Source organism: Lontra canadensis, unplaced genomic scaffold (genome assembly GCF_010015895.1).
Source record: "Lontra canadensis isolate GAN:19392208 unplaced genomic scaffold, GSC_riverotter_1.0 scaffold487, whole genome shotgun sequence".
In the NCBI taxonomy this organism is placed as follows: domain Eukaryota; kingdom Metazoa; phylum Chordata; class Mammalia; order Carnivora; family Mustelidae; genus Lontra; species Lontra canadensis.
In genome coordinates, this window is record NW_022631479.1 from 14,734 (window position 1) to 40,852 (window position 26,119).

The 26,119-nt window shown below is 60.5% G+C and overlaps 1 protein-coding gene across 10 annotated transcripts in view; it reads right to left on the minus strand.

Moving 5' to 3' along the window:
• Positions 1 to 2,285: 2,285 nt before the first annotated feature.
• The window catches only part of LOC116863051 (adhesion G protein-coupled receptor B2), a 36,451-nt gene continuing 12,617 nt past the window's right edge, over positions 2,286 to 26,119 (minus strand). The window contains exons 2-29 of one of the 10 annotated variants that reach the window (XM_032850544.1): positions 19,603 to 19,686; positions 19,186 to 19,350; positions 17,816 to 17,980; positions 17,046 to 17,210; positions 16,787 to 16,954; positions 16,608 to 16,709; positions 16,328 to 16,434; positions 15,327 to 15,521; positions 15,109 to 15,177; positions 14,923 to 15,031; positions 14,254 to 14,584; positions 13,817 to 13,922; positions 13,607 to 13,650; positions 13,248 to 13,374; positions 12,693 to 12,796; positions 12,487 to 12,589; positions 11,674 to 11,824; positions 11,424 to 11,493; positions 10,971 to 11,037; positions 10,740 to 10,825; positions 10,350 to 10,448; positions 8,074 to 8,245; positions 7,707 to 7,802; positions 7,336 to 7,375; positions 6,094 to 6,710; positions 3,768 to 3,803; positions 3,328 to 3,423; positions 2,286 to 2,758 (exon numbers count right to left, since the gene is read on the minus strand). In XM_032850544.1, coding sequence (XP_032706435.1) covers positions 2,573 to 2,758; positions 3,328 to 3,423; positions 3,768 to 3,803; positions 6,094 to 6,710; positions 7,336 to 7,375; positions 7,707 to 7,802; positions 8,074 to 8,245; positions 10,350 to 10,448; positions 10,740 to 10,825; positions 10,971 to 11,037; positions 11,424 to 11,493; positions 11,674 to 11,824; positions 12,487 to 12,589; positions 12,693 to 12,796; positions 13,248 to 13,374; positions 13,607 to 13,650; positions 13,817 to 13,922; positions 14,254 to 14,584; positions 14,923 to 15,031; positions 15,109 to 15,177; positions 15,327 to 15,521; positions 16,328 to 16,434; positions 16,608 to 16,709; positions 16,787 to 16,954; positions 17,046 to 17,210; positions 17,816 to 17,980; positions 19,186 to 19,350; positions 19,603 to 19,686 — 3,860 coding nt within the window. In that variant the 3' untranslated portion in view covers positions 2,286 to 2,572. Of the gene's footprint in view, positions 2,759 to 3,327; positions 3,427 to 3,767; positions 3,804 to 6,093; positions 6,711 to 7,335; positions 7,376 to 7,706; positions 7,803 to 8,073; positions 8,246 to 10,349; positions 10,449 to 10,739; positions 10,826 to 10,970; positions 11,038 to 11,423; positions 11,494 to 11,673; positions 11,825 to 12,486; positions 12,590 to 12,692; positions 12,797 to 13,247; positions 13,375 to 13,606; positions 13,651 to 13,816; positions 13,923 to 14,253; positions 14,585 to 14,922; positions 15,032 to 15,108; positions 15,178 to 15,326; positions 15,522 to 16,327; positions 16,435 to 16,607; positions 16,710 to 16,786; positions 16,955 to 17,045; positions 17,211 to 17,815; positions 17,981 to 19,185; positions 19,351 to 19,602; positions 19,687 to 26,119 lie in introns of those variants that run through there. The other 9 variants (XM_032850543.1, XM_032850542.1, XM_032850548.1 and 6 more) reach the window with 9 other exon arrangements.

The following is a 26,119-nucleotide window of genomic DNA, read 5'->3' on the forward strand; positions in this document are numbered from 1 at the left end:
GTAGCTCAGCCCCAGAGAACCCCGTGGTGGCCAGCGAAACCCAAGGCCAGGAAGAAAGGAGATAGGAATATAGGAAAGACACTGAGAAGGCACTAGGTGGTAGCTCAAAAGAAAGCCTGGCCCGTGGCTGGGGGCGGGGGTGGTGGTTGTCACTGCTGGCCCAAGGTCAAGACCAGGGCCTTTGTTTATGCTAATTGCGCCCATCACAGCACCCAACCTCTACCTGGGCCATACACAGCCCTTTCTTGGGGAGTTTCTGATTGGAATTTAAAAGAAAGTTTCTTGGGGTGCCTGGGTGGCTCAGTGGGTTAAGCCGCTGCCTTCGGCTCAGGTCATGATCTCAGGGTCCTGGGATCGAGTCCCGCATCGGGCTCTCTGCTCAGCAGGGAGCCTGCTTCCCCCCGCCCTTCCTCTCTCTCTGCCTGCCTCTCTGCCTGCCTCTCTGCCTACCTGTGATCTCTCTCTGTCAAATAAATAAATAAAAACTCTTAAAAAAAAAAAAAAAAAAAAAGAAAGTTTCTTCCTCTTTGGGGGCAAAGCCAGTGACAGGAGCTAGGAAGCCTAGTTGGGGGCAGTGAGGAAGCTTGCCTAAAAGAATGAAGCTGACACAGAGCAGCTGTAAGGGACAGATCATCTGGAGGCACCCTCACCCTGGGTCCCAAGACCTATGGACAACCACACATGCCCACCGCTATCTTCCCTGAAGCTTGCAACTCCTGAATGAACAAAGTTCCCTTTTATGCAGGCTGGCTGGGATCAAGAGTCTGCCCCTCACAGCCACAGGCCCCAGTATAGTCATTTACAAGGTGTGTGTTTGGGAAAGTCATGTCCCCTCTCTGAGCCCTGATTTTCTCATCTGTCAAATGGGGGAGTCACAGTACCTACCTTCAAGTCTCAAATGAGGTCGTTCCTGAGAGAGCCCTGTGCACTGTGCGTGCCTGGGCTGCCGGGGGGGTGGGGGGTGGCAAGGAGGCCTGGAAAAGCCCAGGGCCTAGAGGCACAGGTCTGAGGACTCTGCTGCTGCTCCTCTGACCAGGCCCACAGCAGGCAGGATTCAGAGAAGACTGGGGGAGCCTGGACCTTGTGGCCAGCCCCTCTTCCAGGGGCTTTTAGCTGTGACCCCTGCCGCAGCAGCCAGTCCCTTCCCCCTTCTCCCCCATCTAGGCTCCCACAGCACCTAACCCCTCCCTCTGAAGGGTCAACCACCCGAGACTGGGTCCCTGGAGAGTGGCCCAGGGGTGCCTGTGCTGCTGAATGACCAGGCCGGCAGCCGCACCTGTGGCCCTGCTCACAATGCTGCCTGACCACAGGAGCGCCACTGCCCACCCTCTAAGACATTTCCATGTGCCAATCCTACACCTCTTCTTCCTGGGCGCCACCATCCACTCCAGCGTGTGAGGAATACACCCCAGCATAAGCCTCCCACCCTGGCCCTCTGGCCCCTCTCCTCTACACCCACCCTGAGCCCTGGACCCTGAGGCTCCATGGCCATCCAGCGCCCTGCTGCTCCCCTGCTGCCAGGAAGCTCAGGTCCCAGGGAGCTGAGCTCCAGCTTCCTGTCCTGTCAGGGGGAGGCTGATAAAGACGGAGGCAGGCAGCTCCACTGCCCACCGAGCCTGGGCTGCAAATCCCAGCTCTGACTCTGATAGTGGCCTTGAGCAAGTCACTTCCCAATTCTGGCCTGATTTTCCCACCCACAGACCTAAAACCTTCCAGTTATTCTGAGGGATCAGGGGTTGTGTGTCCAAAGCTCCTAGCACAGAGCACAGCTCGAAACCAAGTGCCAAGAGATAATAGATAAAAGCCTTTAGAAGTGTCTCCCGTGCCAGGCCTTCGCTCAGCACTTTGCTCATATTAACATGCCTCATCCTCTCAACAACCCTGTGAGGTGGGTACTATTACCAGCCCTATTTCACAGAAACCAAGGTCACTAAGCTCTGCCTTGGCTCCAGCCCTGGCAGTCTGGCCTGTGAGTCCCAGGGAATAGCAACCATGACCATCACAGCCAAGGGGGAAGGTCAGCTGCCAGGGGCCCCCTCCCACATTCCCAATCTGCTTACCCCAACCCAGGCCCTGACAGGAGACAGGATGTGCCCAAGGTCACCCAGGGAGTCAGGGGCAAAGACAGAGTCAGAGCCCAGGTGCCCCCTCCCAGTCAGGGTAGGCCTGACCCCATTATACAATTCGAGGAGACCCAGTGAGGTGAACCAAGGAGACAGGGGAACAAAATTGGGGTCCCGGGGCTGGGCCTTCACCCACGGGAAGCAAACAGCTCAGCAGCAAAATCCACAGAGTGAAGTTTATTCCCGACAAAGTTTCCCTCCCCCCTCCCCAGCCCAGGACAGGGACAGACAGCTGGGGTGAAGATGGGGGGCCTCTGAGAAACAGGGAAGGGCCCTGGCCCCCCCAGGCCATGCCATGTCTGGCTCCCCCAGCCCGGCTGAGTCCACTGCGCCTCCCTGCCCAGCCCTTGGGAGAGGGGAGGGGGCGCCGGCTCCTGGGTGGTTCCAAAGTGGAGTGTGAAAATAGAGAGATATATATATTTATACGCAGTGGGCAGTCCGGTGTGCACTCACACCTCTGTCTGGAAGTCACCATCAGGTGGCTCTGCGGGCTCCCAGGCGGCTGCTCGGTGCAGGCCCAGCCGTTCTCGGGGCTTGGGGGGAAGCGAGCCCAACGTCATCGACTTGAAGGTGCTCCAGCTCTGGTGTCTCCGCTGTTGGGACAAGCCGGGATGCTCCCCAGGGCTGGGCTTCTCCTGTGAGAGGCAGTGGGAATGACCCGTGGAGATGGACCCATACCCTCTCGCTCATTGGGCAGGACAAGCAGAGGAGGCCCAGAGAGGACCAGAAAAGCCCAAAGTTACCCAGTATCCAGGTGCCTGAGTAGGGTTCAGACCCAGATCTGCTTGGCTCCAGAGCTGGAGGAATGAGCCCTGTGCACTGAGAGGCCCCTAGGGTTCATGTCTTCTATGTGCCCATCCTCCTCGAGATCCTGCCGGAGCCCCAGCAAGGCTCCCCATGCCCAGGCAGCCCCAGAACTGTCACTTATGCCATGGGTAGGCCCGTGGTGAGGCGGGCTGAGGTTGCCCAGGAAGGGGAGGAGGGCTGGGAGGGCAGAAGCCCCTCACAGCCCGCCTGACCCTGACTCTGACCCAGCCCGGGGGACTTATACTACACATGCTCCACTCGGCTGTCCCACCTGAGGACGCACTCCACTGCTTCTCCCTCTGCAACGGGGGCCACGGGTCCAGGTCCGACCCTTGGGGGCCCTGTGTCGGGTTGGGCCCGGAGCTGTGGACAGGGAACACTCGGGAGGGGCCCTCACCTTGGCTGTGGACTGGCTGCGGTAGCGGTCGAAAGTGTGGAATTTCTGGTTGAGCTCGTGGTAGAGTTCCGAGTGCCGCTTCCGGGTGTGCATCACCTTCTGGGAGCCACAGAGGGTCAGAGGAGGGGAAGGGCACTGCACCGGGCAGCACGGTGAACTAGCCTCTACCCCTGCTCCCCAGCATCCTGGCACTCCACATCTCTGCCTGCCGCTGGCCCCCTAGGACAAGGCCCCACTCTCCCTCGACTTCCCAGATCTGAGCTTGGGCTCGGACTGGAGAATGGTAGGAAGATGCCCACGGAAGCCATGTGCTTGTGGTCCTTGGGTCAGGCTCTGCAGGGAAGCTTTGGCTCATGTTAGGAATGGACCCTCTGGGGACAGACACCATGGAACAGATGCCCCCCAACACACTCACACGCACACACACACGCACCACTTACCTCAAAGTCCAGGTCTGAATATCGCAACTTCTTTCGCTGGGAGAGGACAACAAGGAGACAGTGAAGGAGAAGAAAGTGTTTTAACTGCACGTGGGGGCTTTAGAGCAGGAGCCCTGGTACTCCACATCTGCCCTCACACCCCACTGCCAGCCCGGGCCCAGGAGCCAGGAGCTCTTAAGGGGAGCCCTGGGACTGGAGCAATAGGACAGAAGCCTGGGGGATGAGGAGCTGAGGTGTGACCCCACTGCAGCCCCGCATTCCCACCGCTCCTGCAAGGCCCACACACACCCAGACCTGCAGACAGACACACCACAGACACCCCAGCCAAGTGTCACCGAAACATGGATTTCTACATGGGATCACAGAGTAGACCGTCCCTCCTCTGGGCCCCAGACTTTACCTTTCACCCCATCCTGCCCCATTCTCTGCCAGCCATAGGCGCCCCTCTCCTTGGAAACTTCCACTTGCCCGGTGAACACAAGGACTCAGTTTTCAGTCCTTCCTTGGACCCCGCCTTGCTGACAAACCAGGTCTTGCCTCCCTGGCCTCTGTACCCCTCCAGCCCCTCGCTTGCCTAAGAGCACGAAACGTTCAAGGCCCTGTGGACCTATGCAGTGTACAGTACTGTTCAAGGATGAGGCCTGAGAGTCTTAGTGTTGGCACCAGGAGTACTCATGAAAGCAAGGTCAACTGTCCTGGGTTACCCTGGGGAAACTGGGGTCTGGGGAGGGGAAGGGACTTCCCCCAAGGCCCTCAGGGATGATGCTAAGACCACCAGCTAAGATTTCCTAAGTCCTGGGCCCAGCAGACATGATCATCGCCACTGGCCTCCATGACACCACGCCCTCCTGATCTTCCCACCATCCCTGGCTTCCCCTGGATGAGGCCCTCCATGCTCAGCCCTAGACTTTCTCGTGCCCTTGACCAAGCACCACCACGCGTGTGCCCTCCCTGTTCTGGCCACATCTCTCTTTCTGGAGGCAGCAGGACATCTCTTCCTGTCCCCTGTTGCCCACAGGCACCACACACACAGCTGTGCCCAACTAAAAAAACTCCGAATTCCCCACCCCAAACCCATTCCTCCGCCTCCACTCCACTGCAGTTGTCTGCACCAGAATCCTGGACGTCATCCTTGACCCCTCAAGACACCACCACATTTATTGCTACCTCCCACACACAGAGCCCAAAACTGGCCCCTCCTCCGTGGCCCAGCCCCGGGCAGGTGTCCACAGAACAAAACCTGCCGTGACGCCGACTGAGCTCCTCCCTGGCTCTGGTGTCGTTTTGTCTTTGTTATGCCTTCCTGTTTCTGCCATCTGCAGCAGGAGCGGGCACCAAATGTTCAAGAAACATTTTTGGGAGAGAAACTAAACTTGCAAACCTCTAGCTGCTAACTTAATTTCCTTTGTGCGGAGGATGAGGAGAGATGTCGGAGGCCAAACACGAGCAGCCTACGGTGTCTGAGCTGTGACTCCAGCCCATCCTTATCTGTATTTCCATCATCCCTCCAGAGTTCTAGAATGTCTTAGAGTTCTACAGTGGCTCACTGCTTGTCACCTGCTTGTTCCCAGTAATTCCCTGAGGAAGCTGGAGGGAAGGTGGGGCATCCACAGAAAACACACAGGCAGGGAGACAAAGGGGCTTTTCTCAGGAAGAGAGGCTTTTCTCAGGGGCGTTTTTCAGGAAGAAAGGGTCCACGACCAGAGGCCTAGGGCCAGTGCCTGAGGCTGATTTCAGGGATGTTAACAGCATCAATTTCCAATTATCTAGCACTTTCTACTTGCTCCACAAATACACAAACATTTATACCACTCAATTAGTCCTCGGAACAACTCTACAATGAGGCTGCCCTCTTTACAAACAAGGAGACTGAGGCCTGGAGAAAGATGACACTCGGGACCTCACGGCTGATCGGTGGTGCTCAGATCCAAACTCAGACCTGCCAGACTCAGCGACCTGGGCTCCCAGCCCCTGATGTGGCTTCCCTAACAACCCAGCACTGCGCCCCTCCAAGGAAGACCCGTCCTAATCAGTCGCCTCAAAGGAGGAACCGAAGCAAGCAGGAAAGCATGAAAAGTGCGCCCTCTGCACACGGAGTCCCAGCCCATCTGAGTCCAGAGAAGCCAGAATTCCTTTGTGCCGGTAGGAGCAACAGCGAGGAAGAAAGGCATGGTGTACACACTCCCAGCCACTTGGCACAAAGGAGCCGCTTGGCAGGGGGCAGCGCCTGCTGTCCCTCCCTGGCTGCTGCCTGCTACTCAGACATCATCTGGGGCCCATGGGGGCAGGCCTCCCCCAACCCACCCCACGCCCTATGGCCCCTCACCTCCAAGGAGCCCAGCTTCATGGTGGAGCCTGGCACAGTACGGGGCATGGTCCGGCTGCGCTCCCCTGGCTCAGGTATTTGGCGAGCACTGGGCGTCGGCGGGGGTGGCTGGAAGGTCATCCCGTAGGGGTTCTGTAGGGACCCATAGGCAGGGCCCAGCCCCAGGCCTGAGTGGTCCACAGACAGGAAGCTGGGGTAGCCTTCAGGGTGGGGCAGCGTCTTGGCAGCGCGCCGAGGGGTGCCCTCGGGCCGGGCCCTTGGGGGTTCTTCGCCAGCTCCACCCCCGCTGCCGGGCTGCAGGCTCAGAGTCCGCCGGGGCAGCACCATGTAGTCCCCCTCGGAGCCCGGCTCGGGCCGCAGCCATGTGAGATCCAGCTGCCGCAGGCCGCCTTCACCACACATGTACACGGGGTTGGCCTCCTGCGGGGGCGGGGGCTCCCCCAGCCCTGGCGAGGCCGCCATGGGCACCAGGATATTCCCGGGCAGCGGTGAGAAGCTGAGGCCGCCCTCAGGACCCACGAGGCAGGACTTGGGCTCCTCGTCCTCGTCCAGGGACAGGCGGGAGAGTGTGCCCGTGATGGTAGATGGGTTGCAAGTGTTGACCTCCTTGAACAGAACTGAGGGCAGGAGTGGGAGAGAGGTAAGTCCTGAGGAGGAGGGGTCCCCGATGCCCTGGCCCAGGCTGGATGGGTTCCAAGCTCCTGAGCTTGGACTGAGTCCAAGGAGAGGAAACAGTCCTGGAGAGATGGCTATGCGGGAGGCACTCTCTCACATACCAGATGGGTTGAGAAGAGGGGTCAGACCGGCCCAGAGCCCCACAGCAAGGCAGGGCGAGGGATGAAGCCAAGGCCTAGCTCCCACGGTCAGCTCCCAGTGCAGGTCCTGACCTCTGACCCCCACAGCCCCAAGACTGTCAAAATGGCCTTGCTCCTTTCCCTGCCTTGGCCCGGTAGCTCCTCCCCAGGAGCCAGAAGTGGAAAGTGGATTCTGGTACGAAGCATGGAAATGATACAACAACGTGACAGCCACTGCATACCAACCATCCTGTTGGGCATTTGATGTCCCCTAATTCAGTTAAGGCTCCGAGAAATAAGCCCTTTGCCCAAAGTCACACAGTAAGTGGTGTTCACAGCTTTGACTCCAACTTCGGGCTCTCTGACTAAACTCCACAACCAGACCGTTAACAGGCCCTCCCTTCCTGCCCACTCTCAGGGGCCATTCTCGGCTCTCAGGCAGACTCACCTGTCTGACAGGCCAGATCCACATCCTTTTCAAAGTCTGACTATAGGCAGAGAGGAACAGAGCAGATGGGCAGAGAGAGGATCCATGTATCAGGGTGGGGGCAGGGGGCTCGCCCCTCCCCAGCCACCCAGAGGGGCTGCCCTTGGCATAGTGCCTGACAGAGCCCAGACGGGGTCTTCTCCAGCCTCACCCAACAGGTGGGAAAACTGAGAGGGGAGAGGACCTGCCTGATGCCACCAAGCTGTCAGTGACTGGGCCTGACTCAGACCGGGTCTCTGTCCCCTCCCTGTCTCTCATCCCGGGGCAGGAGGACTGGAGCGGGGGAGCATGTTCAGAACCCACCCACAGCCTGCTTCAGCCTCCTCGCTCACCAGGATCTGCAGCTGCCCGTTCTTACAGGAGTCCGGGGAGTCTTCACTTTCATCCGCCCGGCACACGCCCATCTGGCACTTCACCACGTCCTGGACCTGGGGGCAGCGGGCACCTGCTGGGCTTCAGGCCACCACAGGCCCCCTGGCCACAGCTGGCTGTGCTTCCCACCCCAGGCACCCAGGTGGGTGTGGAAGGTCAGAGGGGAGAAGGAGCCCCGGAGGCCCAAAGGCCAAGGTCAAGACCTCCCCAAGCAACCAGCTTCCGCACCCAGCTAGGAGCGCCCCCTCCCCAAACCTTGGGGCTTGGCTCCGCCCCGTCCGCACAGGTGAGGCGGATGGGAAGGGGCGGGGAGAAGCCCAGCCCCACCTCCCGGCGCAGGAAGCAGTGCACTGCTGTGATGACGAAACCCTGCGCGGAGTTGAAGACCGCAAAGAGAGCCTGGAAGAGGACGGAGCGCCGGTCTGTCATGGCCAGGACGGCCGACATCCAGGTGAGCGCCAGCAGCGGCAGCACCACGCAGGAGCTCCAGAGCGAGGCCCTGAGAACGGCAGCAGAGGGCCCATCAGAGTGACCCTCCGGGGACGGGGTTGCTGAGTCCAGGCCCGCGCTCGGCCTGGGGCCCGTAAGACGCCCAAGACTGGCAGAGGGCCAAACTCCAAGACCTCAGCCATGTCCCCAAGCAGACAGAGGCCAGGAGACCACGGCAGAGAGACAGAGACCAGAGACAGAGCGGAGAAGGGCTGCAGCGGGGGCCAGAGCGTGGCGGAGGAGAGGTGGGAGGGGTCGAGAGGGCGGGGCTCAGCCAGAGCCAGCGTCCCGGCATGGAGACCCGAGCAAGTAAGTGGACAGAGCTGGATGGGAGAGAAGACCGGGAGGGAGGCAGATGCAGATGCTGTTGACTTTCAGCCCCAATCTGCGTGGAATCACAGGCCTGGGATGCACCCCCAGAGATTCCAGGAGAGGCGGGAGGGGGCCGGATACGGAGAGACAGCAGACGCAGGAGGGAGAGAGCATGAGGCAGGCCGACACAGAGATCTAGCAGTCAGAGAGCACGGAGGACGTGAGCGCACACATCTTTGGGGATGGGCCCAGGCCCGGGGCAGCAGAGCCTCTTCCCCCTCAAGGAGGCTGTGCCAGGCTGCAGGGGGGGGGGGGGGGCGGTGCTCAGAGCCCTGGGCAGAAAGTGCATAGCTGGGGCTGGCCAGAAAAGCTGGGGTCATGACCAAACCCACACCCCCCCACACACTCCTTGAGCAGGGACAGCCAAGGAAAGAGGTAGACGTGCCCTGGCATCCAGGCCCCAGAGCCAGCCCACCCTCACCAGCTAGGGCCCACGTGGGCACAGCAGGGCAAGTTTGCCCTACTGGGCCAGGTGCCACGCCCAGCCTACTCTGCCTCGTGAACACCCCGGCAGGAGAGTCAGGCAGGGGTGGGAACAGCCCCAGACAAGGCAGAGAGATGGGCAGGGGGCCAAGACCTGTCCTAGGAAGAGAAGCTGGGGGCTATTCAGCCTGGCAGGGGGCGGGCACAGTGGTCTCCACAGCCCCTGGGGGCGCAGCCAAGACTCAGAAAGGGCCTAATCACAGTCATAAGAGCTACCATTGATTAACCACCAATCCTCTGCCAGGCCCTACACTGAACAATTTACATACATTAGTTCACACTGTGATCAAAACAACGCCAGTAAACAGGCATGGGGATTATTATCCCAATTTACAGATGAGGAAACTGGAGTGTGCCCAACTGGGAGAGAGAGACAGAGCTGGAATGCAGACCCAGCCTGGCCGCCTCCAAAGCCCAGACTTTTAACTGCTAGTTCTGAGAGACTGGGTCAGGGAGGCAGACGGAAGCCCGAGGGAGAGGGAGCTTTCTACCACACACAGCTTCCCAGAGATGGTGCCAGCTGCTTCCAGAAGCCGTGAGCTTCCCTGACCCAGGAGGTGTGCAAGATAAAGCTGGACCCCCACTGGTCAGGGAGGCTCCAATGGATTTCTGGCCCTGGGTAGGAGGAGGTTGGGCCCAAGGCCCCTGTGGATTCATTCATTCACTCATTCTGCTCTTAAGTGGCTCTGATTTTAGGATTCTCCGCCTCCGGGGGTTATGTTGGTGAAATAGTTCTCCGTCTGTTAGATTCTCTGTCCCCCCAATTGATTGTGAGATTCAATGTCTCTAAAATTCTAAACCTCAGATTCTGTGACAAATGATAAGACTATGATTCACTCATTCTAACATTCTTAGCTTCTGATTGTCTTATTCTAAGATTCTATCATTCTAAGGTTCTATGAGCTCAAGAATTCTAAGGGCCTAAGATTCTAAAAGCCTCTGTAGGTTGGGGGGGTGGTGTAAGGAGGGCTCTGCAGCTGTGCCTGGATAAAACATAAGCTGGGAGTGGGGGGCAGGGGTGGGAGCAAGGGGTGGGCACAGGAAACCCAGCATTTTCCAAGAGGCACAGACATTCACTCCCCGTTGCCCTTTGCTGCATCAGTGCCAAGCCCTTGAGAGTGTGTGGCAGTTGGCAGGGCAGGGCAAGCTTTTCAGGGCACTGGGCTGATATCCCTCCTCCCCCCAACCATGGGCACTGCCCCCCATTTCTTTTGCCCCCGCCCGCCCCCACCCCCTCCCCCCCGGGGGGCACAACTAACATGGCGTTCCTGGCCGAGGCTGAGCTGAGCAGGGGGCTGGGGACCGCTCCACACGCTGAGCAGGGGAGGAGCAGGCTGGCCCAGGGGCACCGCTCCGACCTCGGGGGCGGCACAGACACGGGAGAGGGGGGGAGACACATGGGAAGCGGGAGGAGACGGGGCAGCATGAGCCCCAAGTGGGGTGGGAGGGGGAGGGCAGACGAGAGAGAAAGAGGTGGGTTAGGGTGGGTGAGGGGATGCAGTGGAGCACTCCAGGTGCCCACCTTGCCTGCACCCTTGATGCACCAAGGTCAGGGAGCCCCGGCTGCATCGGCAAGCCCTGAGTCTCTGAGAGGCCCGGCCTGCCCTCCCTGCACCATTTCCCACAAGGCCAAGTCGCAGCCCCCTTACCCGGCCCTCTGCTTCTTGGACTTGTCGGAGATGCCATCACGTGCCATGAGTTTGTTGAAGACGATGATCCCAATGAGCATATTCACCTGGGGGCCCAGTGAGGGGTGGGGGGAGAGACGGGATCACCAGGTGCCCTCCTAGTAGGGAAACCCCCAGGTGGGAGCTGGAGTGCAGGGAGAGGATAGAGCCCCTACGGCCACACCCTTCCCAGGAAGCTAACGGGGCACATACCAGGACAATGACAGCTGCAGGGCCCACAAAGGCATAGAGCAGGCCGCCCTCCAGGGAGAGCCAGCAGCTGGGGTGGAGGGAAAAGAGGGGGCGTCAGACACACCACCGCTCAGTGCCCCCTGGGCTGTCGGTGGGGCAGAGCCTCCAGCTGGGTGACAGTGAGCCTTGGGCTCCTGCTGAGCCTGTTTCCTCTCTAACAAAGACCCAGCCCTGAGCCCACCATGGGTATCTAACGGTGATCTGACCCCTAAGCTAAACAGTTCTTTGGATTGGATTATCCCCAATCCCAGCATATCCTTCTACAGTCAGGGATACAGAGGCTCAGAGGCAACATTTTGCCCCAAGCACAGCAGGCAAGGGCTAGGACCGCGGCCTGAGTATACCCCACGCCCAATGTGATGCGCAAACAGGTCCACTCATCGCCCTGCTGCCCACCGCAGGAGGCCCACGTACTAGCTGGATGTACCGTATCCTTTGGTGCGGGTAAAGCCGACAGACACAGCCACCACCAGGGCCGGCAGACCTGGAGGAGCAGGGGAGGGCCACAGTGAGATGGCTGCGGGTTCTCGGCGTCCTCTCAGCCTCCCAGCCCCAACACAGCTGACCCTGGGCCCAGAGAGCCGGGCCAGGGCCAAAGCTGACCCTGTCCCGTTGCTCCTGCCCTCAAAGCCCAGCGACAGAGTCCGGCACAGGCCCTGCTCACCCCAGCCCAGGCAGAGGAAGCGCTTGCGAACGAGGCGGGTACGCATCCGTCCGATGACAGCCAGGTAGGATTGCCAGGCCTCCGTGAGCACCCAGCAGAAGGAGGAGAGGAAGAAGAAGTGCAAGAAGGCGGCAGTCATGGTGCAGACACCCTGCAGGGAGACGGGAGGGAGGGAGTGGCCCTGAGCAGCCACCAGGGCGGGAGGCGCCGGGCTTCCCACATCCACCGCTGGGCGCTGCCATGGCCGCCCACCTGAGCTCCATTCCGTCCCCCCACAGAGCCCTGTCAGGCACCCCCGCCTCTCTGTACCCACACACAGCACGACACGGGCCCAGTGACATGCACACAGCACTCGACATCCGGGAGGCGGGCGGGCAGGCCACCCACACGCAGACAGGGCTGGCAGGGAGGGGACAGGAGCCGCTGCCACGTCATAGCCAGACGGGCCCCCGCCTGGTGCTTCGCAGAGCCGGCCGAGGGGGCAGAGGGGACAGCCAGCCAAGGTCACCCACAGGCAGGTGGCATGAAAAGCCCTGCTCGGGCTCCCGCAGACCCAAGGCGGCCCAATGCATGAGCACAGGAGCTCAGCTCACAGACGTGCTCCCAGAGGCACAGGGACAGTCACCCCTCGGGTACACACCCCTCTCCAACGGCCCCACATACACTCACACACACTCCTTCCCGCTCAGTCCCTCCCCCAGCACAGGGCTCGGGTGTTTACAAACAGCTGCCACTGCACGGTCCCCAGCAAGCGCTTTCTGCCCTCAGCCCTTTCACTCCTCCCTCACCCTGGCACCCGTGACCTGCACCTGCCTTGCTCAGCACCCGGGACTGGCCCACGAGGATCAGGATGTTGGAAGCCAGGATGGACAGGCAGAAGTTCAGCAAGATGATGGAGCGCTCGGATTTTATGAACCTGAGAGGGCATGGCAGGCAGGGGCAGAGGAGCTAGCCACCGCGTCCAAGCGAGGCTGGCTGGCCACCCCCCACCGCCTCACCCCGCCCAGCGTCCCACCTACCTCCAGAAGGCGGCGTAGATGGCAAGGAGGGTGAGCAGTGCCATGCAGGACACGGCACAGCCGATCACGAGGGGGACCGAGGGGGAGCCTGCCAGCTCCAGGGTCTAGGGAGGATGAGTAGGTGGTCCATGAGGGCACAGGGCTGGGCAGCTGCTGGGGGGCCCGCCCCTTCCCCACACCCTGTCCTGCACCAACGGGCACCTACACCTTCACCCACACTCACACACGGGATGGAACTCCCCACCGCATCTACGTGTGCACGGGCAGACACAGTCACACACGCGGATGTGCATTTAGGCTCGGTCACCCACACTCTACTACACACAACCAGACATGTACGTGTGTGTACACACATGCAGTTGCCCCCAGGCACATGTCGTCCCTGTAAGCACCCTCCCAGTGGCACGGACTTATGTGTGCAGTCCCCCAAGTACACCTGCTCGGACCTGTGTGCGGGATCACCCAGGTCTCCGCCGACACCGCCACATACGGCTCCTGGCAACCCGGGAGCATCCCCTGCCGCTCTCCCAGCCCAGGCACCTCCCTCCTGCTCACCAGGTCCTTGGGCGGCTGGGCCAACACAGCAAAGGTGGACAGGTGCTGGCACTGGCAGCGAGTGTGGGCTGCTTGTGTCTCCAGCGTCTGGCAGCTCTCGGTGTCCCAGTCCCCTGAGCTGGCATCTCTGGAGTCAGGGGAGAGGTGGAGTGATACCCAGCCCAATTCTGTGGCCCCACCCCCAGAGCTAGAGGAAATCCAGGGTGAGGCCAGTGGCTGGGAGCCCCAGGATGAACCCTGGATCCCTCCAGCCAAGGACAGCCCCAGAGAACTCTCTTGCTTTCCAGGAGAGACAGCCCCCTGACAGAGAGGTGCTAGAGCTGCACCCCCCACCCCAGCAGAGCCCCCACCCAACTCACGCTCTGGAGTAGTCCCAGCTGGCGCAGTGGGGATCCGTGGTACCCTGGGGAGAAGTCATGAGCACAGCATGGGGCGGGGAGCTCCCCCAGACTACTACCCATCCTGCCACAGCAGACCCCCCACAAGCCAGAGGTTCAGACTGCTATCGGACAGGGCTTTGGCTGCCCGCAATGGGGTACCCCAAGGTTACTGTCTGGACCCCCACTCACGTTGATGATGTACGAAAGCTCCACTGTGATTAGGGGCTCAGCTGGTGGCTGGGTGGGTGGCCGCACGGTCACTGTCATCACCCTGGATGTGACGGCCAGTGGGGGTCTGGGGACAGGTACTGAGGTCAGCTCGTGCCAGTGGGGCCCAGACCCAGGCAAGAACCCCGGAGGCGCTCTAGATCAGGGGCAGGGGGCTACCAGGGAGCCATGGCCCAGGAAAGGCCTAGAGTTCAGTGGGGCCCGGGACTTCATATGAGCTCTAGAGCTCAGTCCAACAGCCCCAGTCCCCATAAAGACTCTGGGAGCCCCTGTGTCCCTAGCCAGGCAACAGTGACCAAGGTCCAGGAGGCTGCGGAGGGAGCTCCCCGTGGCCAGCACAGGCTCAGTCCTCCTTCTCTCACCTGGGTGGCCCCATCCACCCTTCCCTGGGGACTCACCTGGGGGGAGGCAGGATGAGGCCAAGCGTGCGGTAGAGCACAGCACCGATCACAAAGTAGGAGGACGACTCCTCGGGGTCTGCCGGCAGGAGGCGCTGGTGGGAGTGGCCGGGGCCAGGGGGCACGGTTCCTGGGCCCCTCCCCCTGCCAGGGCTGCCCGCTGGGCCAGAGACAACTGGCTTCCCCGGGGAGGAGAGGCTGAGCACCTCCTTAGGTAGGAAAAGGCGGTCCTCCGAATGCCGCACCCAGTCCTTCATGCCCCTGCGGCCGCGCATGGGGAATGTGATGTCACTGGACACAGCCGAGACTGGTTCACGCTGAATGCTGATCACTGCGACCGGCACCAGAGACAGAGGGACAGAGGCGGCCAGGAGAGTCACAGGAAAAGAAACAGAAAGGGGAGAGACAGATGACAGGAAGGCAGACGCAGACACCAAGGTTGGTAAAAACACGCAGGTGGGGGACACGCGCAAAGAAAAACAACCGGGTCGGGGTAGGGAGAAGGGGAGAAAAGACAGGGACAGAGATACAAAGAAGGGGTTAAATGAAGGAAAGAGAGGACCCAGAGAGACAGAAAAGTAGCAAGAGACCCGCAGAAACCATCCCTCCCCCACAGTGGCCTGGGTTCTGCCTTCTCCAGCCCCGGCTCCCTAGCCTGCCTCCTGGTACCCAGGTTGTCTGTGACAATCAGAGAGCTCTGGAAGGCCTTGAGGGCATCGCCCACCAGGTGAATGAAGTCCTCCACGACACGCAGCAGGTGCACAGAGCCAGGGGATACCTGGAGACAGAGAATATATAAGGGTCCCAGGCAGGGGTGGGTCCTGGGGGGTGGAGCCTGCAAGCCCCGTCCCTCACCTGCTGAGCGTCATCCCACTTCTCTTTGTTCTCTGCGTCCACCATGAAGCTCACCACCTGGAAGAAGCGCTGGGGACAAAAGCCACAGGAGTCAGGAGGTCCCAGCCCCAGGGACAGTGGCTTCCCCTGCCACCCCAAACACAGACTCTGCCATGAGGTCCCAACCCCCCACTTCAGTCTAGGGTGCCCTCCTTCCTTCTGGTGGGGCAGGGTGGCACCTGCACGTCATCAGCCGAGGGCACATAGGTGGCCCTCTTGAAGGTGTCCGTGACGTTCCGGAGAATGTCCACGGAGAAGAGCAGGTCCCCACTGTAGTAAGTGCGCCGGGCCAGCAGCTCCTGCAGGCTGCGCACCACCTGTGACATGCCCTCGCCTGCCAGCATGCGCTGCCCTTTGGCCAGGTGCTCCCGAAGCTGCGGGGGACAGGCGGGCTGCTGTCACCACGGGGTCAGGAGCTGGGACCGGCCACGGGCCCATCCCACTCAGGTCCACCCACTGCTTGCTTCCAAGAGGGAGAGAGAGGGGGGAAAAGGTCAGAGAGAGCTGCTCAAAGGGGCTCATAGGAAACAGAGTCCAAGAAAAAGACCTAAAGATACTTGAAAAAGACAGAAATAGAAACAGCTAGAAAAGGGAGGTGCTCAGATGTGCACAGAAAAGATGACAAGTATGGCACAGGGACGAGGCGCCTCCCCATCTCAGAGGGGTCAGGCATGCTCCCAAGCGTAACGCACCCTCACTATCACTCTCTCTCTCAAACACGAGCTCTGAGTGCAAACACACAGGTACCAAATACAGTCAGACACACGCGATACAGAGGCCACATTCGCTACCGACATTCTTACCCCCCCAGCAGGCCCTCCTGGGCTGGGCACTGGGGACACAAAAATAATCCAACTTTGTGCCCGCCTTTAAGGAACCCTCAGTCTAAGGGGACACAGATACTTTGATGAACATTCACGACACCTCATGACCAGGAGGCTCGGGGGACCAGAGGAGCACAGAAGGAGCCGCCAGGAACAAGGGAAGACACTTGATGGTTGGGCCTTGAGATGTGAGTAGGAGTGTGCTGGGCAAGGAGGGGCACAGCCAGGCAGAGGTACAGCCAGACAGCATATGTCTGCCAAGGCACATGGGCCAGAGCAGGAGGCAAGCTCCCCCCACCCCCTGCCCGAGCCTGGGACAGATCCTGTGCCGCCCCAGCCCCATGGGGCACACTCACAGACAGGTACAGGTAGCGGTACTCGTGGGAGATGCAGCGGGCGAAGCTGGGCAGACCCCAGTATGCCACGCCCTGGGCACTGAGGAGACAGCGGCGGCTGGCAGACCCTGCAGGGGGGATAGGAAGGGACACGGGGTTGGGCGTGGGGGCTGGACTCCTACCCACTTCACTCCACACCCGAGCTCGCAGGCTCAAACGGGTGGGGGGGTGGGAGCAGCAAAAGGGGGTGAGCAGAAAGGGCAGGGGTGGGGGCTTTGGGGAGAGCCACCACAGCCCTAACCTGAGGCGTTGGGGGGGCACTTGTTGTAAATGATCTCGCCAGCAGCTGCCTTCTTCCACGTCATCAGCATCACATACTCATCCCTGCACATCTCATGGAAGGCTGTGGGGGCAGTGTAGGGGCTCAGCCAGGCCCACAGCCTTGCCCCTCAGCCTCCCGGGGGGGCCTGCGACCAATACCTGGACACCTCTTCTCGCTGCAAGGCTTCACCTCCTCTCCGGTGCCCTCACAGGGGTAGCCCTGTGCACCCGAGGCCTGGCACATGCGAAAGCGGCGCTGCCAGCCCGTGTCGCACGTCTTGGAGCACAGGCTCCATGCGTTCCACGGCCCCCACTTGCTATCCGCGGCTGCGGGAGGAGGGGGGGGGCGTGAGTGGCCCCAGTCGCCCCCCGGAGGTGGGGCTGCCACCTGCCCCCGGCCCTGGCAGTGAGCACTCACCCGGGCATTCGAGGTTGCTGCACTCACGGGTGTCTGTGAGTGCCCCTGTACACGTCGCCCAGGCTGGGCCTGCCACACTGCACTTCCGGCTGCGCTGCTGGGTCCCATTGGCACAGGAGGTGGAGCACGGGCCCCAGGGACCCCATTCTAGCCACTGGCCTTCCACTGCATGGGGAGACACAAGCAGGGGTGGCCGTTGAGCAATGGGCGTGGGGAACAGTGGGGGCAGGGAGGAGGCAGAGCCTGCTAGGCATTCCATTTGAACCAGGTCAGACCCACGGGAGAGGGGTGGATGCAGGGGGGGCTGCGGTGAGTAGATAGTGCCTGGGCCTGGGCCTGCCTGCCTGTCACCAGCTCCAGGAACACAGCATCCCTCTGCATTCAGCACCATAGGTGGCACCTGCCCTCTCCTGATTAGGGAAATGGGCCCCAGGGATGCCTCTGGATCTCTGCCCACTCTTAAGCCCAGATTTGTGTCACCTCACAGCCAGGCTGGCCATGAGCACCAAAGGGTGACAACAGCAAGGGTATCCCGGGACTTAGGGAAAGGGGCAGTCTTCTTTCCATGGAGTTGCTGTGTGCCAACTCCAAGTCTGGGCCGGGACACATCACCTCCCACGCTGGCCAGTACACTTCGCCAGTCTCCCCATGCTTGGTTCAAGTTCATGGGCCCCCAGGGGCAGGGCACTGGACCTGACTGCCTCCCCTGGGTCTCCCGACCCCCACCCGGCTGGGCAGCGCCCGCCTGGCAGCCCACGGGCACTACTGACCCGGGCAGGCAGCCATACTGCAGAGCTTAGTCTGCAGCTCGGGACCCTCGCAGGCCTTGCCGCCGTGCTGGGGGGGCACGCAGGTCCGCATCCGGCTCCGGGACCCCCGCCCGCAGCTGCGGGAGCACAGGCTCCAGGAGCCCCACTCCTCCCACACGCCGTGCACTGCAAGGAAGCACGTGGCCCGTGGCTGGGCGGCACCTTGGCCCCGCCCACTGCCCATCCGCCCACTACCCATCCGCCCACCAATCAGGAGCTCTGGCAGCTCTGCGACAGCTCCTCATTGGCTCTACACTGGTCCCCAGGACTCCGCCCTTGGGGGGGGGGGGGGAGCCAAAGACACAGGCTTCTAGTCCCAACTCACACAGGATACCTCCTGCGGACACCGGGACAGGGAGACTAGGAATGACCCAGGAGGGCTGACGGGCTCCTCCTCTCCTGGGGACACAGGAGAGCCCAGGAAAAGTCTCCATATCCGCCCCAGCCTATCCCACCCCAGCCCTCCCGATCCCCAGACCCAAAGCAAGAATCCAACATGACAGGCCTGGGGCAAGAGTAGTGCCCCCTCCGGATCCCAAGCACATGGACAAACAAAGAGACACAAACCTCTACACGGACACTGACACAGAGAGCTCACACTCTGGAACACAGCTTGGCCCCAGCCTTCCGCAAGCTCTTGCCACACCCCGGGTGCCAAGACCCCTTCCCAGATAGCCCTATTCTAAGTCCCTGGCCAGGAGCTGGTCATGGCCTAGGCACCGCTGCGCTCCCTCCGGGAACAAGGAACAGGACTGGCGGAAGCGGTCCCCCACCTCCCCCTGGCGGACCACCTGTCCCAGGCAGGCGCATGCAACATTCTCAGTACTCCATGCTGGACTGAGGAGGCTCCCTGGGGACTGGGATGGGGAGTCAGAGGAGGGAGGGGATGGTCAGGCAAGGTTTCATTTAGAAAGAAAAAAAAAAAAAAGAAGTGGCATTTGTCTTAGATCTTAAAGGGCAGGCTGAATTGTAACAGCCAACGTGGGGATAGGATGAGAATAAGCCAATGCTGGGAGACGAGAGTGCAAGAGGCACTGGTATGGCCAGAGCACAGGGAACACAGAGGGCAATGAGGGTAAAAAGATGAGCCTTGATTACCGGGACACAGGCATCAGGAGAGTTCGGGGCCCAGAACTGAGCCCACCAGTGTGGGCCCTGGTCTGATTCACCTGTGTCCCCAGTGCCCTATGTAGGGCTGGGCATGGTGTGGGGGACAATCAAGTTTGCTGAATTAAAAAAGGAGGCGACCCACCATCTTTGGCAGATAAATCTGCCCGAGCCCCAGGCCGGACCTACCCCTGCAGGCCGAGCGGGTGGGAGGACGGGCATACCTGGGCAGGTGGCCGAATTGTTGCAGGGCCGGGTCTCCCGCAGGGGCCCGCTGCACAGGGTCCCATAGGGGGAGGACACGCAGGAGCGGGTCCGCACCTGCAGACCCTGCCCACACGTCAGAGAACACACGCTCCACGGGGACCACTCCTCGGCCGCCGGGTCGCCTACGAGAGAGGGACAGCGTCGGCGGCAGGGGGCACCTCCCAAGCACTCAGCCTCCTAGGGATCCTCCTGCCCTGACCCCAGGGGACAGGCTCGTAAGGAGGCCGCCCAGCCCTGCCCACAGGCCTCACGTGGCAGAGATGTGACTGAGCTCTAGGACACAGACACAGACGGGCACACGCCAAGCACACATGCCACCAGACACCACACCATCGGGCCCCCGCCGCAGAGGAAGGGAGGCGGGCCCGAGTTACCTGTCTGCGCCATGTATAGCCCAGGCTCATCTGCAGACCTTGGCCACTGGGTTTTCACCTTGGGTTCCTCTTCCGGCTCCTCACCTGGAACACGGAGAGGGTGGCAGGGGCTCAGCAAAGGGAGCTCTGTCCTGCTGGAGAGGCGCAAAGAAGGTGGCCTGGCTTGCCCTCAGCCCGAGGGTCTGGAACCGACAATAGGCGAAGCAAGTCATGGCCCCTGCCCCACCACCACCATTTAACAGACAAGGCAACTCAGAAGGCCACGCGGGACTTGCCCACAGTCTTACAACTTCCTCTCGCCTCAGCTGGACTGAGGGAGACCGGAGAGGAGTGGCTGCTCACATCAACAGGCTCCAGGAGGCTTCTGGACCATGTGCTACCCACACCTAGCTCCCCTAGTCCTCCTCCGGGACGCAGGGACCACCGTCTCTGTTTAAAGATGAGGACACTGAGGACCAGAGAGGGGACGTGACTTGTCTAAGAGCACACAGCTGAGGGAGCCTGAGGCCCAGGTGCTTTCCCCTGGGAGTCCTCAGGCTGACAAACCACAGCCACCCCCACCCCCCACCCCCCACCGACACCAGTCGCTGGGACATGATTCATACCAAGCCAGGGGCTGAGTGTTAGGCCTGGATTCTGCTCCCATGCGGCCCTGGACTGGGACCCGGAGGCCCAGGTCAGAATGCTGCTCCGCCAAGACCCCAGGGCCTCAGGCAGGTGCCTACAACCCCATAGACCCTCCTCCCCACTTCCCCTGCGGTTGGGAGAACAGCAGGTGCTCATGGAGGCCGCTGCCAACTCGGCCCCAGCCTCACCAGGCTCTCAGCTGACCACCCTGATTTATGTGTCTGGTCTAGGCCTTGGAGGCACCACCAGTGCCGGAGGAGGGGCTGGGAGCTCCCATTCTCCAAAGCTGGCCCCTCCTGCTCAGACATGAGCTCATCCAGGCCCTCTCCCACAGGCTAGGCAGTGCGGATGGGGGCTGACACAAACACAGAGGGGCAAGACCCAGCCCATATAGAGGCTACTGAGCAGGGAGGAGCAGCATTTGGGATAAGACTCAGCCCAAGCTGTCACTGGACTAGAAGGTATTGCTGGCCCCCAGACCCAGACCCTCTTCTATATCCCAAAGCCAGGTCAGCACCAAGAAGGCCTGGTGTCTGAAGAAACCCAGGAGGGCTATGCTCTTCCTGCCCCCTGCTGCCCAGTCCAGGCTCTGCGTCTGAGAGAAAGCTCTATCAGACCAGGCAGGAAGAGGGCCACCTTGAACAAACCCACTGGGCAGGGGGCCTTGAAGTGCCACTCAACCCAGCTTCTGGTCTCATCAGCTCCGGGGCCCCTACCTCCATTTCAGCCACAAGTCCCAGAACTCAATCTATACCTTCCCCAAAACTTCTCCACCAGCTCAGAAACCTGGGCCCCCAGGACAACTCTGGAGTCAGACAATCCTGGATCCCAACTGCGGCACGGCCCTGACATGCTGTGTGACCTTGGGCAAGCGTCTTTGCCTCTCTGACTCTGTTTTCACCTCTGTAGAACAGTTCTCGGAATACTGCCTCCCTTGAAGGCTGACTTGAGGACTCCCTGAGAGGGGGCCATGAAGCCTTTAGCACCCTGCTTGGCATGGGGTGAGCACTCCAGAAGGCAGGACCCATCTGGCTTATTTTTACCATCTCCCCCTCCCCTCACAACCTGCCTCTCTTCTGCACCCTCGCTTGCCACCCTTCCGGCCCCCGGGCCTCCTCCCTTCAAACAGCATCTGCGACTCCTCCCGGCCTCACTTTGCACCCTGCCTCCAGTGGGACCACAGAGAGGGTGCCCGTGCCATGCTTGCACACTCCCAAATTCCCTCACCCAGCCCTTCCACCACACCCGCTCAGCCAGTCCCCAGCCTCGGAGCCTTGTGACAAGCCGCCTTCTCCACGCCCACCCCCAGGCTGCTGAAGAAATCCACAGCTGTGCCAACTGGCACCAGGACAGATTCAGGGCTGCATATCCGTCCGGGCGCCTGGGGCTTCTCAGCAGCACTCCCCAGCTCCCTGCCTTCCCCTTTCCCACCTTAGCTGTGCCAGACCTTGACCTCTCTCCTTGAGCTCATCTCTGCCCCCTTGCTCTCTGCAAGGAGCTCCTTTACAGAGAAAGCAGGCGCCGTGACCTAAGAACCCCTCTCCCAACCCTGGGCCCTGACTTTTTGTCCTACCTCTCCAACTCCCAAATTCCCTGCAGTCCCTCTTACAAAGGCCAGCCCCCCACCCTGGCCTGGCCCAGCATTCCCCGCTCCTACCCCATCCCACCCACTGTCCAGGAGGGCTCCAACTATGACCCTCTGGCTCAGCATTTGGTCAGCGCGGGCTTCTCATGGCAGCCCCCAAATGGACCTCCATTCTGGGAGAGCCCTACTTCAACCCTCCTTCCTCCACTAGCCACTGTGCCCCACCCCACTCCTCCTCCCCATCGATAAGTGTTCCACAGCTGGCACTCTGGTTTCTCACCTGCCACTCATATGCTGGCGCAAAATGTCACCTCGCCTGGTAATCCACCGCAGTCTGGCTTCTGACCACATCTTTATGCTGAAACTGTTCCTGACAAAGTCATCAGCACCCTCTTTATTGCTCAGTCCTACGGCCGCTGGCTTCGTCCCACTTGACCCCATGCCAGCATGGGGTCCCATTGACTCTTCCTACCTGGGAACACTCCCATCCTCCCCAACTCTCCTGGTTCTCTCCTACCTGTCCGGCCTCTGTCCCAGTCTCCCTGACCGCTCTGTCTTCCTGCTGCTTCCCACATGGGGCAGCCACGTTTCGTCGGGTTTCCGCTGCACCCCCCAGGTTTGACTTAGCCCCTCTGAGTGGCTGTTCCCGGGGCACCCCTGCAGCACCCCCACGCTGGGCTTCACTCCCCTGTTGCCTCCTGCCTCCTGAACAGGTCTCCTGAGGAGGGGTCCTCCAATTCAGCCCATCCAGAATCGGACCACCATTTCTTCTCAAATATCTACCTGCTGGTTTCCCACCTTTTTCACCTCGAAAGCTCCTACCTGAGGTTCAAAACCCAGCTTATGCGGCCTCTCATTTGTGAAGCCCTCCTCGTCCCCCACTCCCTGGGCAGCGTCAGCTGTCCCCTCCACTGTGGGCCCTGTCCCCACGGAGGATTTTGCCTTCCAACCGTCCGAACCTCCCCGCGCCCGTGGACCCCTTTGGAGGAAGGTCTTGGAAGCTGGCTCCCTGAGCACAGTGCATGCTGGCCCCGGAGAAGGCCCAAAGGCATACCAGTGAACACCAATGAACATGCCACTCCCAGCTTCTCCCCCCAACCCCACAGGGGTCGCTGGAAATGGTCCCTTGTAAGCCTTGAGTATCAGCCCCACCCAGCACTCCTTTGCCTAGACCAGCCCCCATCCTGACACCCGTGTCCTAGTAAACACTGCAGCTGCCCGCCCTATCACCAATCCAGCTGAGAATCCCCTCATTCAGCTCCTGCTTTGGTGTCTAGACCATCCTTCTGGGGCCAGCAAACCTGGACGCAATGAGAGAGCTGTCTGACCCGCTTGCCGTGGACCCCCACCACTGCCCAGGGTCTCCACGGCCTCTACAAACCGGGCGCCAACCCTTTGCTGGCCAGCCCCAAGAAAGAACCAGAGGTGACGGTGGTGGTTTCTAGAATGCACCCGATTTGAAAATCAGAACATGTCCCAGGCCCAGCTCTTGAGTCCCTCTTGTGGCCTTCTGCGCTTGACCAGAGAGGGGAGGGGACAACCCCAAGGCCACGGGGCCTACGTGGACTGCCCTCCCTTCCATCCCCACCCCACTTCCCTCCAAAGGGAAGCCAGCAATTCATCCCCACAGGTGAGAGGCAGTTCTACCGGAAGGGGAGGAACACAGGTAAGACCAGAGAAGTCACTACCGAAACCACGTTTACTCAGCCTATACTGTGGACAGGCCCAGACGGCTCGAGGCCCACCACCGGGGGAATCTAAGAGGCCGCTGAGCCAACAGCACAAGAAGGGGTCCAGGAGGAGGTGTGAGTGCCCTCCGGAACTCCCAAGTGTCTTGTCCATGGAGCAGCACAAGCTTGGAGGATCCGGGGCTCAGATGCTCACAGCCCTGCAGTCTGTGGGCTTTGTCATACAGGAGCCTGCCCTGGGCAGGAGGGACCTACTGCCCAGAACCCACGTCCCTGCTCAACCCCTGATGAGCTCTTAACTGTTGTGTTTGGTTCTGAATGAGGCAACGTTTACTACACATCCCCTCCCTGCCAGTCACCGTGCACCCATGGACCCTCACCTCATCTCATGCTCACGAGCGTAGGTTCTCCCATGTTACTGACAGGGACCGCGGCTCTGAGGTCCCATGCCACAGAGAGCCTGAGTGCCATTCGAACCCAGGTCTGCCTGACTCCTCCGGCGGCCACGCTCTTTCTTCTGAACCACGCTGGCTCTAACACAATGCAGTCCAACTGGGACCTCCTCAGAGACGCCTTTCTTCATTCCCATGGGCCCTCGAGTCACTTCCGCCTACCTACTCATTCCCCAAAGCCCCTCACACTTGCTACTGTGATCCAGTCTTCACACCACCTTCTAATTGTTCCTTTGCACATCCATTCCCCACCCTCGAGCCTGATTCTCTTCTGTAGCCTCCAAAGTGATCCTCTGGGAGCCCAGCTCAAACCACCCCCACCGCTAAGGAATCTTCTTTGGCTCCGTACTGCTACCAGTGTAAACCTCGGGGCCCGGCACGTGCTGGCCCCTGCTGACCTGCCCAGTCCTATTTTCCTCTCCCCACCAGGCAGCCAAGCACGCTGCAAGGTCATGTGGGCCAGTGTGAAGGACACAGCTTTAAGAGCCAGACAGACAGATGCAGATTTGATTCCCAAATTCACTCCAGAGGCTTGCTGTGTGCCCTTGGGCAAGTTGCCTCACTTCTCTGAGCTTAAACATCTTCGACTGAAAATAGAAATGATACATCCTATCACAGTTCAGAATTAAAAGAAACAAGAAATATGGACTGCCTGGGTGGCTCAGTGGGTTAAAGCCTCTGCCTTAGGCTCAGGTCATGATCCCAGAGTCCTGGCATCGAGCCCTGCATTGGGCTCTCTGCTCAGCAGGGAGCCTGCTTTCCCCCACCCTTGCCTGCCTCTCTGCCTTCTTGTGATCTCTGTCAAAAAATAAATAAAATCTTAAAAAAAGAGAGAGAGAGAGATGGACTGCCTGACTACAATAAGAGCTATGTGGAAAGGGAGTGCCACCTCCTTCTTGTCATCCACATGCTTTCCTCTCTGCGATTGGTGTTTCCTCCCCTTCGGATGCCTCTCCTCCACCTCAATCTGCCAAAATTTTCTACATGTTAAATGCTGCCTCCTCCAGGAAGCCTTCCTAGGTTGACTACACAAGAGTTTGGCTACCCTGGTCCCCTCTGTGGCTGAGACCCTAGATTGGTGCCCCCTGCAGCTGTGAGTATCCTGGACTTGTCCCTCTTGTGAGCACTACAGGAGGGTCTCAATCTCCCTCGCTCCTCTCGCATTGAGGACCTAGCTCTGAGCCGCTAGACAGAAGACAGGCCTTTGGGAAACACAGGCCAGATATCTCTGAGTGTTCCCCCAGCCCAGTGATACAGGAGCCGCTCTTGTTTCCCCCCTGGTGCTGGCAGGCAGGGTGGGTGCAGGCTCTCTGCCATATGAGCAGGACTGCAGACACCTGCTCCCCCCATGCTCTGCAGACCCTGCCCCCAAACCCCACATAGTACAGCCCCCTCAGCCTCCTTTGTCATGAATGTGTTAAAAATAACCACGATAATCATCACTTCCACGGGGAGAGCAGTGCGATTTACAAAGCGGTCCTCCCTCCCAGGGCTCTCTACATCCTCCCTGAGGCTGGCCCCAGAGCCCTGAGTAGGCACCAACAGATCCCCTTGAAACAGGGCTCTGTCATGTCCCTCCATGGCTTCCCACCACCAGCAGTGCCTCCCAGACCTGCAGGGAGGTTGCACTGGGAGATGGCTTTGAGAGCCCCAAGCTCTTCCTCTGCAGTCCAATGCAACTGGGTATCCCCATGAGAGCAGATGCCCAGCCACAATGCCAGCTCCCCGCCGATGACTCCCTCCCCCAAGCTGCGGGCCTGTCGGCCCAGCCTCTCACCAGAGCAAGCTGGGGCACTGCCACCTCCCCCACGTGGCCAGCGGCTCCTGGAGAGCAGGGACCACATCTGACTCATCCAGCCTCATCCATCCTCCTGGCCTCCCCCATGACACCCAACTTCTTGCTGCCTTACCACCCTCGGCCAGTGGGGGCAGGGTCCCAGGGTCTGGGGATGGCAGTCAGAGCCTGGCCCCCATCTCCCATCTCCAAGGCTACTGCCCAGTAGCGCCAGTCTACTAGGCCCCCAGAACCACATGCCCACCTCCACATTCTTGCACGGGCTGCTTCCTCCTGCAGAGCTGCCCCAAAGCATGCAGTAGGAAATGACTTGGGGTGGCTCGCAAACATTCCATTAAACAACGCTGGATCGTGGACTGAGGCAGTTCCC